This window comes from Engystomops pustulosus, chromosome 1, assembly GCF_040894005.1.
Source record: "Engystomops pustulosus chromosome 1, aEngPut4.maternal, whole genome shotgun sequence".
Lineage (NCBI taxonomy): Eukaryota > Metazoa > Chordata > Amphibia > Anura > Leptodactylidae > Engystomops > Engystomops pustulosus.
The window spans coordinates 161,521,617-161,540,118 of NC_092411.1; the positions used below are offsets into that span (position 1 = coordinate 161,521,617).

At 44.2% G+C, this 18,502-nt stretch overlaps 2 protein-coding genes across 5 annotated transcripts in view; one reads left to right on the forward strand and one right to left on the reverse strand.

Moving 5' to 3' along the window:
• HDGFL2 (HDGF like 2) overlaps nucleotides 1–15,538 on the reverse strand; it is a 71,364-nt gene extending 55,826 nt beyond the window's left edge. For all 4 annotated transcript variants that reach the window (XM_072113501.1, XM_072113508.1, XM_072113494.1 and 1 more), the window contains exons 1-2: nucleotides 15,399–15,538; nucleotides 15,151–15,227 (exon numbers count right to left, since the gene is read on the reverse strand). In XM_072113501.1, the coding sequence (XP_071969602.1) occupies nucleotides 15,151–15,227; nucleotides 15,399–15,470 (149 nt within the window). In that variant the 5' untranslated portion in view covers nucleotides 15,471–15,538. The remainder of the gene's footprint in view (nucleotides 1–15,150; nucleotides 15,228–15,398) is intronic.
• Nucleotides 15,539–15,667: 129 nt separating this feature from the next.
• Nucleotides 15,668–18,502, forward strand: part of UBXN6 (UBX domain protein 6) — a 68,152-nt gene continuing 65,317 nt past the window's right edge. The window contains exon 1 of the mRNA XM_072113516.1: nucleotides 15,668–15,803. Coding sequence (XP_071969617.1) covers nucleotides 15,721–15,803 — 83 coding nt within the window. The 5' untranslated portion in view covers nucleotides 15,668–15,720. The remainder of the gene's footprint in view (nucleotides 15,804–18,502) is intronic.

The following is an 18,502-nucleotide window of genomic DNA, read 5'->3' on the forward strand; positions in this document are numbered from 1 at the left end:
AGATGGCCGCTGGTCACATGTCCACATCACATGGCCTGTACCTGCCTGGGCAGGTCATGTGATCACCACCATGTTTGGCTGTAGTCGGTTGGTTGCAGTGCATCCAGTATGGCCAGTGTTATGGCTATGGCAGTTACACATCATTACTATGCAACAGAACAAGAAAACCTGTTAGATCATCACTGGGAGCAGAGCATAAGAGGTAGGAGGAGTAACTGAGAACTGAAGGATCATGGGACTTGTAGTTTCCAGTGGCATCTTGGTGAAAACTATGCATACTTTAGAGGCCTTAAAACTTTGTCAATCATAAAATTAAACTATTTAAGCTCCAATTTGTGATTATTGACATTGAGTTTAGTTATATTCATTTATTTATATAATCATGGGTTTTGTATCAGACGTTCATATTCCTGGAATACCCCTTTAAGGAGACCCTTTCGCATACAAAAGCTCAGTCTCGGAGGGTTAAAAAATTTTTTTTACTCAGAATCATATTATCCCTTACGCGAGTTATGACCTTCAGGGGTATTAATAAGGTAGGAGACCTGTAAAAATAGGGGAAACCTTATCCCCTTCACACAAATTGCGCTGAAATATCAACTACCTCAGGGGGACTTAAGATTTTACAACCCCGCCATTTGCTTACTACATGTAAATCTCTTAAAGTGTCTCCCCCCCACGAAAAAGGAATGATTTCTTATGGCACAGAGAACTTGTAAGAAGAATGTAACCCCTTCCCCCATCAGCCCCCTATAGAGCAAAATGGGAAACTGAACTTCAACATCAAATCACAAATGAGCAGTGGAGCTCGGCTATTTCTATTAGCATAAAAGAATCTAGGCACTGCCACAAAACTCTTATGTAAGAGGCATCTCATTTCTTATAGACTTTCTTAAATGTTGCCCAATTCATCACCCATTTGGTGGAGATGTTCTGTCACTTTTTGATGTGTGCCGGCTATGTACTAACATTGCCCCTCACTAAAGTCCTGATGTACTCTACCCATGGGGCCCTCAGGTAGCCTTGCTTAGTCTAGGACTGGAACAAGGATTTACCATATCCCAACTTCTGCAGTAAATACTCAGTGAGTATTGCTAGATGTTGGAAATGGAGGGAGGTTCCCAATGTTGTGGCTATAACCGGGGAAATCCAACATAACTGTACCATGAAAAAGCTCATCTCCCTTCGTTCAGGCTCATCATCCAGCTTCATGAGTATCTGGTCCAAAATGGGCCGACTATATATCAAAATGAAGCACTACTCCCTAGGAGCAAAATAACCCTGTGGCAAAAGGACTGATATTTCATATAGTACCCTACCTGCCATGTAATGTAATTTGAGTGCCTTCACATACTACTATAATTGGGAATCAATGGGTTGTTACTGTTTATCCGTTTTCTTTAATTGGTTGTAATCCCTTTAGAAAAGAGATCTTGTACACCGTTTATGCTTTCTTACAACGGAGGGCCATTTACCCATGCAACGGTATACTCGCCCACTTCATTTGTATATAATTCCTTAACTTTCTAAAATTTCAATTAAAAAAAAAAAAAAAAAAAAAAAAAACACAAACACACAAAAACCAACATACATACCTTGTTCTTTTACCGTTGACCCCGATCTGCAGAGCATGGGCTGCTCACACGTCTACCTGCTCCATTACTTTTGACCCGGCGCAGACTGATACATTATCACAGATCATCGGCACATGCGGAGTCTCCGCTATGGAGGTGGGGCAGCACGGCGCATGAGTGGGAGGAAGCGAGGTCCCTGAATTCCATATACAGTATATTATCCATTTTACCGTATTTTTCGGCCTATAAAAGGCGCACCAAAAATCCTTTAATTTTCTCAAATCAAAGGTGCGCCTTATATATGAACTTATACAGAAATGTACTACAGACAAGATGTACTGTACATTTACCAGTGTTTAATAGCTCCACCCCGAGAAATTTCCTGCACCTTCCCACACAGTATACAGGGTCCCCAGCTCCTGAAGTGCCCTGGCACCACAACTAACATTGTGCCCATCCTGCCCTCCCCTAGCACAGAGAGACCGGAGCTGCCATAGTGCCGACCACGAGGCAATCATCATCATCAGTAAACAATCCCCCATACCTGGCAGCCCTGTAACAGGGGAAAGAGAAGGAGCCACAGGGAACTCCACAGAAATAACACCCTGGCTGAGGAGGGAAGGAGAAGGGGCAGAGGGAGACAGCTTAACCCCTGCTGCATCACCCTGCATTAACCCCCAGCAGCCCATACCTCTGAGATCGGAGCTCTCTGACAGCTGTAGACAAGTTTCCCAGGAAGTGTAGCTTGCTTGAACTGTAGTCTGCCACCTGCTGGTCATTTTTAGATACTGCATTTGATCCTGCGCCTTATATATGAACCTAGATGTCTTAGCAGGCATTTATTAGAGGTGCGCCTTATAGGCCAAAAAATACGGTACTTGAAATACTAAATCCCCTAAGGAAGCTGTGATGTAACAGCGATACGCTTGGGGCAAGAATCTCCGTCAGCTACATGGAACATGGCAAACTGCATCAAAGTTACACTTTCTATGAGTCATACCATTTGGGGGCCTGTTTGCTGGTGTACATTGTTTATAATTGCATACTTATGTGCACTTTGCCAGGCCATGTTTACAGGCAGCCCTATTAGGTGCCAGCCGTCGATAGAAGCTCACTATATCAATAAAATTAGTTTTTTAATTATGCAGTGGTTTGTGACACCAGCTTTGTTACATTTATAAAAAAAAGTTGCATGAATTCTGGTGTTTACCCATTATTTGGGATCAGTCTGTGGACTAAATGCAATGTAAAGCTGCATCCACCATTACATGGACCAGCGTTGCGGTCCCCATGATGATGAAAGTAAATGCTGGAGTAAAGGGATGGGAGCCGAATCACAGACCCACTTTGAACGCAACTCAGTAAGCCAGTCACAATTTTAAACTACTGGCTCTCCAGAGCAGGGGCAAACGGTCGAATCCCACCCGCTTCCACTTTTAAAAACTTTTCCATGCCAGGCATTTTGTCACATTGACCGGAGCAATTTTTACAGTTTTGACATGTACAAATAAAATCGAAATTACAGCATAAATAATTATAATAAATCCCAACAAACCATATATTTATTGAAAGCAAACACTTAACCCTTTTTAAAAATTGCATTATGGTGCCCACTTCCATATACCGTATATATACTCAAGTAAAAGCAAAGTGGGTTTTTTTTAGCACAAAAATTGTGCTAGGGGGAGAAAAAAAAACAAAAAAAAAAAAAAGGAATTAAAACAAGACTGCATGCGGGGACCCAAAGAGGAGCCGAAGAATATGAACCAAGAAGAGGATGTGGGGGGGGGGGGGTGTTGATGGGGAGGTATTGGAAAGGAGAGTACAGTATATGATGCGGGGGCATGAGCTTGCTATATACTGGGGGGCAGGGGCCTGGTCAGCTTTATACTGACAGGAGGCTGTGACCAATGTATTTCCCACCCTAGGTTTATACTTGAGTCAATAAGTTTTCACATTTTTTGTGTTAAAGTTAGGCTTCTCTGCTTATACTCGAGTATATATGGTAGTGTTAAATAATGAAAATTATTTTTATTTTTAATTATTATTAAAATGGAAATTTACTTTGATGGCAAAAAATGCCAAGCTTTACAACCCTAAAATGTAATAGACAAACACGTGTAAATTACATAATACTTCATAGTCATAAGTTCATATGAATAAATCACAAAACTGAAAAAAAAACTAAAATCTGCTTTTCAGATAAAAATCTCTCACAATCCAAATTATTTTTCTAGTAATCCCAAATTATTTTTTTAAGTATATAAATGATAAGAAACTAAAAACAGAGTGTGGGCCCCCTTAGGAATAGCATGGGGGTCATGGTGGAAGGAGATGAGGAAAGGGCAAATTTACTGAATGTCGCCTTCTCGACTTTCTGTACCCAGGAAAATCCCCCGGTGGAAGACACGAGGAATGATGTAAATTCTCTTTAGAATGTCAACAGTTCCACAGGACTGGCGCATAGGAAAGGTGGTACCAATATACAAAAAAGGATCAAAAAGCAATACTGGAAACTACAGACCCGTGAGTAACTTCTATGGTTGGGAAATATTTGAGGGGTTTGTTAGAGATTCAATCCTGGAGTATCTCACAGTACATAACCTTATAACCGAGTATCAGCACGGGTTTATGAGAGATCGGTCCTGTCAGACTAATCTACAAGGCAGTTACAGACTGGATCTGGGGGACGCTGGGGATGTTGTATATCTGGACTTTCCAAAGGCATAAGGCATAAAATGAGACTGCTGGGACTATGTTAAAATCTGTGTGTTTGGGTAAGTACTGTATATACTCGTGTATAAGCCGAGTTTTTCAGCACAAAAAAACCTCCCAGCAGGAGGTTACAGAAGAGAGAAGAGGAGCCAGGAAGCCAGAAGATGAGCCTTGCTGACATCGGGGCCACCGGAGGGTAAGTTTATTTATTTTTTTTTTTAATGCTGGGCTGGCTGTATACTACTGGGGGCAGGCTGGGCTGCCTGTATACTACTGGGGGCAGGCTGTATACTATAGGGGGTATGTGACCAATGCATTTCCCACCCTTGGCTTATACTTGAGTCAATAGGTTTTTCCAGTTTTTGGTGGTATAATTAGGGGTTTCTGCTTATACTCGGGTCGGCTTATACTCAAGTATATACGGTAATTGGCTTCGTGATAGAAAACAGAGGGTTGTCGTTAATGGCACATTTTCAGATTGGGTTGATGTCACCTGTGGAGTGCTACAGGGGCCAGCATTGGGGCCACTTCTTAATATTTTTATTAATGACTTTGTAGCTGGGTTTACACAGTCAAGTTTGAATATTTGCAGATGATACTAAGCTGTGTAAAGTAATAAATACTGAGGTCGATAGTTTAGCATTACAGAGGGATCTGTGGAAGCTTGAGGAGTGGGCAGAGAAATGGTTGATGAGGTTTAATGTAGATAAATGTAAAGTTATGCACTTGGGCCATGAAAACAAAAAGTATAATTATGTTCTAAACGGTCAATTACTTGGCAAAACTGGAGCTGAAAAGGACTTGGGGGTATTGGTAGATGGTAAACAATTTTAGTGAGCAGAGCCAGGCAGCTGCTGCTAAAGCAAATAAAATTATATGATGTATCAAGAGAGGAACAGATTCTCATGATAAAGACATAGTTTTGCCCTTATACAAATCCCTGGTCAGACCACACATGGAATATTGTGTACAGTTTTGGGCACCAGTGTATAAAAAGGACATAGTAGAACTGGAACGGGAGGAGAGCAACCAGGACTATTAGGGGAATGGAGGGACTAGAATACACTGACAGATTACAAAATGTGGGATTTTTCAGTTTAGAAAAAAAGACGACTGAAGGGAGACCTCATTACAAAGTACAAATACCTGAACGGGCAGTACAGGGATCTCTTCACCAAAATATGTATCAAAGGAAATGTTAAATCTGTTGGGTGCAGTAGACTGTAGTCTACTGCAAAAATTTTTGCCGCACTCAATGGGTGAAGCTCAGTGCACCGATCTTCACACGGGCATATTACAAAGCATTAACCCAAATAAACTATATATTCTTAAACCAAAGCAAATGAAATAATAAAAAAACTTTCAGGATGCACGCAACTGTATAACCAGCACAATAACTGAACCTTTCGAAGTTTATAATTTGAGTAAGAATGCCAGATTATAAATAAATACAAGGATGGTGTGAAATAAAAACTTTCAGGACCATGTGTGTTTTTTTGCAACATTTAGGACAGGGAAAGAGTTAAAAGGGGTAGCCCACCAGAGAATCTTAAAGAGGCACCAGCATTAAAGGGGTTATCAGAGACCCTATGAAAAATATACATGTTGCCGGGCGGTCTGAAAACACACACACCAACAAAACTGTACTTGTACTTATCTCCACAGTCCCTCCCAGTGTCCAGCACTGCAGTCTCTATGGGCCGTACCACTGTTTGTTTACATGGGCACTGATTAATTCTTCTGGCTGGCAGAGGTGGCTGGCCATGCCCATCCACCATATCTATGTTGCTTTAGTGCCTCTAGAGGCTTTCTTCCATTTGTTCTTTCCTGCGAACTGTATGAATACATTTTCTGGAATATTTTTGTCTTTTCAAGATAGACCAGGATAGCTCTTCTAACATCTAGTGTGTGCCATATCGACTCCTTTGCATTTACTGGATTATTACAAAAGGAAGGCAGAATTACTTCTTGGATGCAGTAATCGGAGACAACCTTGAATAAAAAAAAAAAAAAAAAAAGGGTTCTTTAAAAGGAGAAGGCTTAGATCTCCCCTACTCTTCTGGCAGAGGTTATGGCCATAAAAAAGGCAGTTTTAAATGTCAGGTCTTTAGAATTACTTTCTGTCAAGAGTCCGAATGGATGTTTTGTTAAAGCAGTCTAGGACCAAGAATAAATCCCAACCGGAATGTCACATCTCAGGGTAGATTGAAGCCTAGATATGCCTTTGATAAATCTCTATTCATTTATGTTCTGCTAAAGGATTATCAAAACATGCTGACAGAAGAGAAATCTGTACTTTTAAGGTGCTAGGTTTCAGACCTTTGGAATAACCATCCTGGAGAAAATCTAGAATCTTTGACAAGTTCAAGTTTTCAGTGTGCGAGTGGATTTCACCACATTGGGAGAGAAATTTCTCCCATATGTTGTAATATAGTGCATTAACGGGTTTCCAGGAGGCAGCCAATGAATGGATTACTTCTTCTGACAAAGCTTCCGCTAGGAGATGTTCTTTTTCAGGAACCAGGCAGATATGATCCACATTGTAAACTGATGTAAAAACGGCCCCTCATGAAGAATGGCTTTCCTGACCAGTAGAGAGACAGGACCTGAGGCAGTCAATTTCTGAAGATTTGGAACAAAGATTTCTTGGACCAAGCAAGGGCAACCAGAATCACCCTGGCCACGCTTTGCTGAATCTTTTGAAGTACTCTGGGTATTGATGGTAGTGGCAGAAAAGCATTATCCAGTTCCAGGGTTGATTTAGAGCATCCAGTGCTGCTCAGTTGTCCCTAGGAGATATGGAGTAGAACCTTCCTACCTGAGAATTCTTTCTTGATGCAAATAGGTCAACTGATGGGTAACCATGTTCAGGGACCATTCGTTTAGATGTATTCTTTGTCTGCTCAAGAAGTCTGCCACCTGGTTGTCTGAGCTTCTGGGGAAGACTGCTGACAAGGAATCTTGTTTTCTGCCCATGAGAAAATGACATCTGTTCCAATTGTTATCTGTGGAGAGGGATTCCACAAGACACCTCTCGTTAGGTTTGTTTCTTTGGTCCACCAGTTTAGGGATTTACTTCTGGCAGATTTACTTCTGGTTCTGGTCTCATATGCACAGCGCCCAGTTCTGAAACTCTTTCAGGTTAAACTGGCTCCATGGGGGGGCGTGGCTAGCAGCCAACATGGCCGGACGCGTCTGAGAGAGCTCCGTGCGGACCCCATATCATCCTGACGCTATCCTGAGGCATTGGCAACCCGGAGGCGACATAATCCACCTGTGCACCCCAGAGACCATTCGCCATTCACCTGTGGGGCCGGAGAGAGACACAGAGCGACGGCTGAGGAATAACCCGACACCGCAGCCTGCGACACGAGCACAAGCCTGGCAGGAAGTGCCGCTCCGGACCCAGCAGCTCCTGCACACAGACATCCCTAGACGGCATCCCAAGCACGAGAGGATAATAAGCTGACCCCAGGTAAGCAGAGGAGCGGGGAGCGCAGCACCTGCAGAACGGGCAAGACATCCTGAGGTGCTTGGAAGCTGCGCGAGTGCACCTACCTCGTGCTGGCAGTCGCAGCAGCAGGGCCTTGATCTGGCCAATACTCCCTAGGCCTTCAACAGACTAAGGAAGACCCCCTGCCAGCCCAGAAAATCGCAGGGCAACATATCCCTAGGGCGCACTTAACAATCCATAGGGTTGCAACCCTCTGCACCTCTCAGAATGGGCCCCACTAAGGCAAATGCTGCGGAGAGGCTACGAGAATTTGGCCGCACGGAACAGGGAGAAACGTCCCGAGCACCGCAACCACAGCGCTCAGCCCAGTCCAGGGCAAAGCAAAGCTCCAGTGGCCCTGCGGCACCTGAGGAGGAGGCAGAAGAACCCACCCTGAAGCAAGTCACCTCACAAGTACTAGCCGCGATAGACGCATGCAAGAGCTCTTTGACCGGGAAGCTGGATGAGGTCAGGGTGGACGTCAGCCTGCTCAGGCAAGATCTCCAGAGCCTGAGGGACAGAGTGCACAATGCAGAGGAGAGGATATTGCAAATAGAAGACAGAAATGCCAATATACCCAGAACAGTTACCACCTTGAAATCAGACTCTGAAGCTCTGAAACAAAAGGCGGACGACATGGAGAATCGCCTGAGGCGAAATAACATAAGAATTATCGGCCTCCCAGAGTGTACCGAAGGCCGCGCGCCAGAGGATTATGTGGAAAGATGGATAAAAGGCTTATTTCCAGATGCGCACTTCTCTGCAGCATACACAGTCGAAAGAGCTCATAGAGTTCCAGCCAGAGCTCCACCTCCAGGAGCCACACCAAGACCGCTGCTAGCCAGATTTTTGAACAGCAGAGACCGTGATCTTATACTGCAGCGGGCCCGCAGAAAGGCCGACATCAGAGTGGACAACGCAAAGGTGTCCATTTTCCCAGACTTCTCATTGGAATTAAAGAAGAAGAGAGCAACATTCCTAGACGTCAAAAAGAGGCTCAGGGACAAGAACCTCCCGTATTCCATGGCCTATCCTGCACGTCTCAGAGTCGTGGGCGGCGACAGAGTCCTGTTTTTCGTGACCCCGAGTGAAGCCAACAACTGGTTGGTGCAACATAGAAGATCTCCTCCTCATTAGAAAAACTGATCCACATGGAGACTTTTGGTATCCTTTACATATTACTAATTCATTGCATGGGCATACTTGAAGCCCTGGTTGTTTGTTATATGAGAACTGGGACTGGGATCGTGCGGGGACCAAAGGGTGTTTTTTATTAAATACCTGCGAGACTTTGATCAGATGCGATGCCCAGGTACCGGGAACATGGTTCAATGATAGGGGTTCATGGAGCGGAGTGCATACTGCATGCCTATGTTACATTCCACGAGGCATGAGTATTCGCTAGCCAGTTATGCCCTGATCCACCCTGCGCGGAGAGACCAGCTGTTTTGCCATCGCCAAAACGAAGGGGGATTGGGAGCATTTATGTTACAATGTTATTGTTACTACGGGTATTTTGTTACGGTCTATAGGTGTCACGGTAGTCCCACACAAGTCCAGGGTGTAGAAAAGGTGGAGACATATCTTCATCCCCCCGTAACGATTTATTTCTGCATATATATGTCAATGAATCGTCATGTCAGAGCTTAGATTCCTTACATGGAACGTTCGCGGCCTTGGTAGCCCTAATAAGCGCCTGATCGTAACTACTCACTTAAAACAACTGAACCCACACATAATTTGTTTGCAGGAGACACATCTCATTCCTTCCAAGGTACAGTTCTTGCACAAGCCCTGGATCCAGTGGGGAGCACACTCCTGTTACAACACCTCATCGAGAGGGGTCTCGATACTGGTACATAAAGCCGTGCGCTGGGAGATGAAATCGCAACTAACCGACCCAGAGGGTAGGTTTGTGTTTGTACATGCTCATATAGACGGCGTCCCTTATAATGTGATGGCGATATATATCCCGCCACCTGCATCTATGCAGGTTTTGCGCCAAGCAGCCCTGTTTGCAACATCACACCCACAAGCGAGGAATATGTGCCTGGGGGATTTTAATATGTTTGTACACCCGTCACTAGGCCGATTCCACAACACACACACACACCCCCAACAGGAACGCAACATAGCAGCCTATCACGTTTCTTGGTAGAAATGGGATGGTCAGATTTCTGGAGGCAAAGACACCTGTCAGCCAAGACCTTTTCATGCTATAGCGCCTCCCACAAATCCCTATCCCGTATAGATTACATTGCAGGATCCACAAGCATAATTCCACACATACAAGACATACAATATCATCCCAGAGGCATTTCTGACCATTCAACGGTGACCTGTGTCATAGGGAAACGCTCCACCTCTTCAATGCAGAAAGTCATGATCCACCCCTTTTGGTTAGAGTTAATAGGGCCATCAGATAGGATGCCTGAACAGCTAAACGCATTCTTCCAGGCCCACAACCCAGAGACGGCTCACACATCCCTCTGGGAGGCAACAAAAGCATATATGCGTACTTGTCTACAATCCGCAATCTCATTTATTAAACGGGAATCAGTAAGGAAGGAGGCAGAACTGGCAATACAAAGTCAGTCCCTAGAGCAACAGTATATTGCAGACTCCACTGAGGCAAACAGAGTCAAATGGTTGCATACGGGTCGCCTATATCTTCACACCCTAAAAGAGAAAGCTGATAACAAGATGTTTTTCTATAAGCAGACAGTCTTTGAACTGGGCAACCAGTCAGCAAACTTGTTGGCCCATTTAGCACAACAGCACACCATGTCCCCGCCTATCTTAGAGATCAGAGACGAGCATGGATCACTTTTAAAAACACACTTGGAAATCCTGAGTAGGTTCACGGAATTCTACATGGACCTGTACAACACCAAACTAAAGAAGACAGATAACGACATTAACACATATCTAGGGAATGTACACTTTCCATCACTAACCCCGGAACAGCGCATCCAAATGGATGGCCCCATAACCGCAGAGGAGATTGAAGATGCGATAGTCTGAACAATAACAAGGCATCAGGTCCTGATGGGCTCCCCAGGGAGGTATATACCAAATACAAAGAACTCCTTGTACCCCGCTTACTAAAAATGTACTCCTCCGCCTTTAAGACCAGGACTTTGCCCCCCTCCTTTTATGAGGCCACGGTAGTATTAATCCTCAAGCAAGGAAAGGATCCAGCAGACTGTGGGTCTTACCGTCCCATAGCATTACTTAATATTGACTACAAAATCCTTACTAGGATTTTTGCGACTAGATTAAATACAGTAATTCTCTCCCTGGTCCACCCGGACCAATGTGGTTTCATGCCAGGTAAATCCACATCTAATAAGATCAGAAGGGTACAGGTGGCGGCACAGATAGGACAGGTGACGGGAAAAGGGCGAGCTTTGGCCTCCCTAGACACGGCCAAGGCGTTCGACTATCGAGTGGGCCCTTCTCAAACAATGTATAAGGAAGTTTGGATTTGGGCCAAGATTCTCCACTTGGATAGATATTTTATATGCATCTCCAGTTAGCAAACTTTTAATCAATGGAGAGCTGTCAAACCAATTTGTATTACACAGAGGAACCCGACAGGGATGTCCTCTTTCCCCGCTCCTCTTTGCCCTGGCAATAGAGGCTTTGGCATTGAGACTCAGACCAGACAATCTCTATCGTGGCATAAAAGTGGGAGAGAGAGAAGATCGAGTCGGCTTATACGCCGATGACATGGTGCTGTTTATGTCTGATGCAGAGACCACCTTACCACATGCGATCTCCCTCATTAGTGAGTCGGGAAATACTCGGGTCTACTGGTGAATTGGTCCAAATCGGTGCTCATGCCGTTAGGTTCATCCCCATGGTCGGGACCTGAGGTTGTAGTGGGGCTGAAAGTGGTCACTGAATTCGTTTATTTGGGGATCACTATCTTTAAGACATACCATAACACGTAAAAGGGCAACGGACCCACTACTGTCTTTTTCTAGAAACAAGAGCAAGGCGTGGAAAACTCATCCGCTCTCCACAGCGGGTAGAATAAATTTAGTGAAATTAATTATACTGCCCAAATGCCTATATGTACTACAGCATGCAGCGGTGCCGTACCGAAAAGGTTTTTTAAAACACTACATTCCCTTATAGGCACCTCCATATGGAACACATCTAGAGCCAAGTGAAGTCTAGCAACATTGCAACGCCCCAAAGATGAGGCGGGAATGGCCCTACCAGATTTTTACCTCTATTATGTAGCAGGCCAGCTTAAATATCTTAGACACTGGGTTATAGAACAACTATTGCCAAACGCAGAACATCATCTCATGCATCACTCATGCATCACTGGGCGTCCCCAGTATTTGGCCAGTATTTGTACTAAATCCTTACTTAGCACTTCCCCTACTCCCCCTGCATAGACTTGCTAGGCAGGTATGGCAGGCGACAACTAAAGTAACCGGGTTCATGAATATCAAAGCAGAAATGCCACTCTGGAATAATCCATCTCTACCACAGCTACAACAGCTGGAGGGGGGCCCCCTCTGAGAAAGTAAAGGTATATGCACCCTAGCTCATGTATATAACGCAAACGTCCTCCACTCCTTTCAGGAACTCCCAAAAAAAGTTTGAATTAGAGAGAAATTTCTTCTATAGATTCCTACAATTGCGAGATGCCCTGGAATCTCAGTTTCCTCCCCCCGGGACGCCCATTTCCTCCTACCCGTTAATAGGGATATGTAAGACAAGGCCCTAGGGGCATCATCTCTGCACTGTATACCCACCTCACTCAGGGAAAGCTAGCCAACAACAAACTATCGGTGCTAGACAAATGGAGGGCACTCATCCCTGCATTGGAGGATGAGTCAATGGACGAACTACTCGCTGCCCATACCAAAGTGTCCCCCTCAATAAATAACAGGATGACTCAACTATACTTCACACACCCGGCCTACCTAACACCTGTACGCATGGCTAGGATGGGCCGAGTTCCCTTGACCGCCTGTCCAAGATGCGGTGAGCTAGGGTCAGATTTCTGGCACATGAGCTGGACCTGTTCCCCGATCCAAAAGTTCTGGAAGGACATCACTAGCTTCTTGTCCACTTTAATGCACATTCCCATCCCCATGTCCCCTGAGGCATGCCTCTTGGGCCTCCTTTCTGAAGAAGATTGGTCTCTTTACCAAATTATTTTCCTGAGGGAAACTCTATTTATGGCCCGAAAGAGTATAGCACTCAGATGGTATGATCCTAACACCCCAAACGTAAACATGTGGAAAGCACAAATTAACCAAATTTTACCATATGAAAAGCTGGTGTATAAGAAAACGCAAATGTCCTGACAAGTTTGAGCGAGTGTGGGGGATCTGGTGTGAGTCGAGGGACACAAACTATTCAGTGCGTAGACTGAGGCAAGAATTGAGGGACTTGACTCCTACATCATAAAGCAGAGGAGCACTGCGAAAGACAAACTATATCATATGACCGGGGGGACAACCCCTCAGACATGATGGCTGGCCGACCCTGGGTGGGATGAGGGAAAGGGAAAAGGTACAGGAGATGAGCGAGTAACAGGGGTATTGAGTGGGGGAATTAAAAATAAAAGAAGGGGCTGACACACCAAGTACCTGTAGTGTTTCACAGTTGAGACTAGAAGAGTTGAGTTTAGACTCTAGTCAGTTGATTGTGTTATATTATCTTATGTTTCTCTTTAATATGCTTATTACCTAATGTCACAGCGCAAATGTACAGCCGAACAAAAAGAGACTCGGTAAAATTTTAAAAGTGATTTTTTTTTTTTTTTTTTTAATTTCTTTTATTAATCATTACGATGTATAAGCATGTCAGGCACTGTATCGTTGTATCCACACCATTTTATATCATTGTATACAGATGTTATTATCCCATTGTATATTGTACGAACGCTGTGAACATGTTTAATAATAAAAACAGTTTAAACTGGCTCCATGAGGATCTATTTTGGAACTGACAAATCAAGGATAAAGGATTTTCTCTTTTGTCCTGTGGCAAGAAAGATTTTTGAGAAAGGAAATTTAAGATTACTCCCAAGAATTTCATCTCCATGTTTGGAGAGGGAACTGATTTATGATGATTTATGAACCATCCCAATCTCCCAAATGTATGAAGCACACAACCCCTCTGGACCACCAGAGAAGCTGCCGACTCTGCCACCATCTATAGATCATCGAGATACGGTACTACTAATACCCCTTTTTCTCTTAGAAATACTGTTACTTCTGTCATGGGAAGTGCACAGTTGAATAGACTATGTGCACATGGACATGTGCTGTTCTCAGGCCACAGAGAACAGATCCATGGTCAGTTCTAGCCTTCTGTGTGTCATCAGCGTGCAATTAATTTCTGAGCTGTATGTAATATGGTACATGCATCATCACCCATGTGGCCTGTATGTCATCCACGTGCCATCAGTATTTTTCCCACCATTGAATTCTATGAGAAGGCAAGCACAGCAAACACAGGTAGGAAGGAACAGTAGCTACATTGAGTTTTCTACAGATTCCTCCCCAATAAACACATTCATGTGAAATTAAAAGCCTTGGCCACATACAAAACTTTACCAGGGTAAGGTTCCTTGCAGACGCACATACGGGGGCTTTATGGCGGCAAGGAAAAATATAGGACATATCTTATATTTTGCTGTATCATGGCACCAGCATCTTTAGCTTTTAATGCAGAGGGGAGGGATGAGGTGTGCCCAGTGCTCCCTCCTGTCTTTTGTGACTGGTTGGTCCGTTGAAGCAGAATACTATTGCATGGGCTGAGCACTGTGCAGTAGAGGGGAATCCTTGCATTATATAGATACGGGTCCCTGCTTGCTGGACGAACAGCATCAAACTTTTAAAGGGCTATACAGTTGGTGGACAGGGACTCTTTGACCCGACTCAGAACCGTGAGATCCGTCCAGAACATGGGTCAGTTTCTATCGACTGAGCACATTTGTGTGTAGCCGGCCTTAGTGAGACCTGTGCATTAGAGTTGTGACAATTCTGAAGCTCCCACAATCCCAATATCAACTATATTCATGCCAAAATGTCAGCTGATTTATGAACTGGATTTCTCAACTTGATTGCAATCATGAGACAAGGTCCACATTGTAGAAGTGCATTTAATAGAATACATGACCAATGTTTAAAGGGCTTGTTTGAAAGCTGTAACCATGGAAACAGTTGATTTACACGCTGTATACACACAATATCTCAGGATCATTTGTGAATCTATATACTTTAGGAGAATTGGCATCTAGCATATAGAAAAAGTAGAGTTTTTTGCCCAGAGCCACCCTTCCCTTCCCATAACTGGCATCACTACACTTTTAGGAAGCATGGAATCACTTACGTTTCGTGGGTACCATAGAAGAATATAAGATACTTGTTGGGGGGAGGCTTCACGGCTCCATCTTTGGGATCATCAATCTAATCAAGGAGCAAATGAAAGAGTCTATAAATAACATGTACAAGACCGACACTACCTATATATGGTAACCGATGTGCCACCAGGTACCTGCACGGAGGGGCCCACCAGAGCCCAAACTCCATGCCCCTCCCCCAACCCACTAGGCTCCCAGAAGTCAGACTGGCTCTCACCCGGGCCGGCCAGTGCGGGTATCCCTTCATCTTAGCGAACACAAGGTTTCCCGGCTTAAACGTGTGCGGCATGACTGGTCAGCAGGTCGTAGCCTCCTCTCTACACTCTGCAGCGGGGAGCCCTCGTCGCCGGAAATAACGCCTCTCCTCCTCTGATTGGTACCGCGACTGCCATTCGCCCGCACAACCAGTCCTGGGGTGAATGACGGGGTCGCGGCGAGATCCCTTCCGGGTAGAGCTGTCATCTCCTGCCTAGTTCCGGAGCCTCAGCTGCTCCGCTTTCCCAGCAAGTCTATTAGGAGACTACCTCGGCCGGGCTATAATGAAGAAGCTATTTGAAGGCTTTAAAGCTGACATCAAGTTCAGAGGCGCAGGCCCTGGGCGCAGACTCACGGACGAGGACAGGTACATACAGTGTGTGATGCAGCCGCAGTAGTGCTTAGGGTATGTTCACAACACACCAAGCCTGAATACCTATGGATATTGAGAAAGCTCTACCACACGATTACTGTTCAGTGGGCCTGTTTTATATACTTTCTCTTCCAGTAAAAAGACTTGCCTTTCCTTCATCCTCTGTTCTCCATAGAGATCACGTGACCGTTAATGGCAGAAATTATGCAGTGCTGTTTATAAATGACTGAATTAATTAAATAATTGTCTGGTGGCCTCATCAGGAATCTGATCCCTCTATGCTACATTAGATGATTTGGGACTAAATAAATGGAGTTCCAGATTTGGTCGGCCCTCTAGAGTACTTGAACCATAGGGGCCTGATTGCTCCTACCATATACTACAACCAAATTGTATTGTAGTATATGGGGAATTTGGAGGTGCCCTGTATTGGTCTGCCCCTTGTAGGCCATTACAGATCTGTCAGGGTTGGTAGTCTCACAGAGACTTCAGGTTTTCATATGAATGGATAACTGCCCCGAACCCCCACGAAGAAGTATGGCTATAATCTGTTCCAAGCAATCTTTGCTCTTGGTAATTAAATGGGTGGAATTAGCCAAGGGTGTTAGCTGCATTATGTTCCTAACACCCACCCTGTATGGAGAAATCTCAGACCACGAGTCCTCTCTATACATCCCTTGCCACAGGACACAGTAATAGTATGTCCATTTTCAGCAAAGGGTCAAAGAGGACCTTCCACTCTCTACGTATACCATGTTTCTTATGTATTGTCCCCTAAGGGTCTGTTCCAGCTGCTGCAAGGGAATACCTCTGATTGAACAGTTTTTAGTGCATATATGCCGCTTGAACGACTTTTAGAAATATGTAAATGAGTCGCACAGGCTGACGTTGCCTGAGGGCCTTTCGTAATCGCTGGATTTTAATGTATGCACTACAGTATTTAGGGTTTACTGTAGATTTTGCCCGGTTATGTTGTCTACCATTTGACATTATGGAGGTGTTTAGTTGAGTGACTATACCATTGTCACACAATGGGGCAGATTTATCAAGCTGTCTGAATATTTCTAGTTGCCCATGGCAACCAATAACAGCTCCCCTTTGAAATATTCATGAGCACTGATAAAATAAGAGCTGAGCTGTGTTTGGTTGCCATGGGCAACTAGAAATATTCTGACTTTCAGACAGCTTGATAAATCTGCCCCAATGTTGTTATTTGTATGCTTTTAAAGGGTTTTAGCCTGTGTCTCGTGTCTATCATTATTTTTGATGAAATAAAGATATTTACAATCTTAGCCTATTGTTCACACACAGCTTTTTTTGGTTTAGTATGTAATCTGTTTTGGTGTGTTTAGGCTATTACTTTGAAGTCACTGTTGTGTGTGTGAATACGCACCAAATGAATCTGCTCAAAACTCCAGGTGCACGATCCTCTGAGAGTACTTCTCTTCTGAGATGATGCTTTTTCCTGCACTTATGTGTTTATACCTGTAACTTGCTGTGTCACCATGTATGAATAAAGGATTCAAGATTTCCGGTGAATCAAAAAGTGCCGACCTCATTTGTTCTGAAGTTTATATTACATTCAAGTACTTTGTGGTTGTGCTTTGCCCCCTTTGGCCTTTGGTTGTACAGAGAGTTATTATTGACTCGCTTCAAACGAATACCCGCACTGGTGAGGGTATGGGACCTTGGTCCTTTGACGGACGAGGAGAGGGATCTCACCCTCTCTTCGCCTAAACTGACCTCCCCCAACTTGGAGTATATATACCTGAAACATTCTGTCCTCCATCAATCATACTAGTAGGGTGAGTAGATTTCACCCTGGGTCTCTCGACTTCTGTCCCAAGTGCTCCAAGATCTTGGGGTTCCTTCTTTCACTTAAAATGCTCCTGCCCCTTGTTAGAGGGATCTGGGAGCAGGTTCTGAATTTTTTTTTTTTTTCGATCAAATGGGAGTGGCTGTCCCTGATGACCCTAAGAACTGTCTCCTTCTGGATCTCGAATTGTTCCAATCTACTCCAGAACGTGCTTTCATTACTGAAATTATGCTAGGAAGACAGCCAGATTTTGGATGGCTGCACATTCCTCCCACTCTCCGTGACTGGATTAAAGCAGTGAATAACACGCTCCCACTCAAAAAGTGGTTATTTATTAATAGGAAGAAGGATAGGAGGTTCCATGCCATTTCGGACAAATGGCTGGACTCTCCTGTTACTGCTGTTTCCCAAATTCCATCCTAGTCGCTCTGCCCTTATCTACGTACACCATTAGAGGTGGATGGGAATATGGTGTAGGTGCGTGGTTGGGTGTTTCGTGCTGTTTGTGTTTCGGTTTGTTTATTGTTACAAGGGCATGTGCTAAATTTTAGCTGAACCTATTATTGTACAACACACTCTGCACGTGTATGATTTTAAACTTAAGCTTTACATTTTAATTTAAATTTTAAGCTTGATGTTTCCGTTTATGGTAGCAGACCAAGAATGCATACTATATAATTGTACGCTCTTTTCTGTTATTTTCTTCTCCTTTACATGGTCCTGCAAGACCACCATTTATGTGCGGTTTCTGCTGTGTGCTTTGTATCTCCAAATGACTTTTAATAAAGATAAAACTGTTGGGATTAGTGCATAAAGAAACAAGCATGTGATGCTGGATATCGACCATCAGAAAAACTGAGTTTCAAGGAGTATTCCG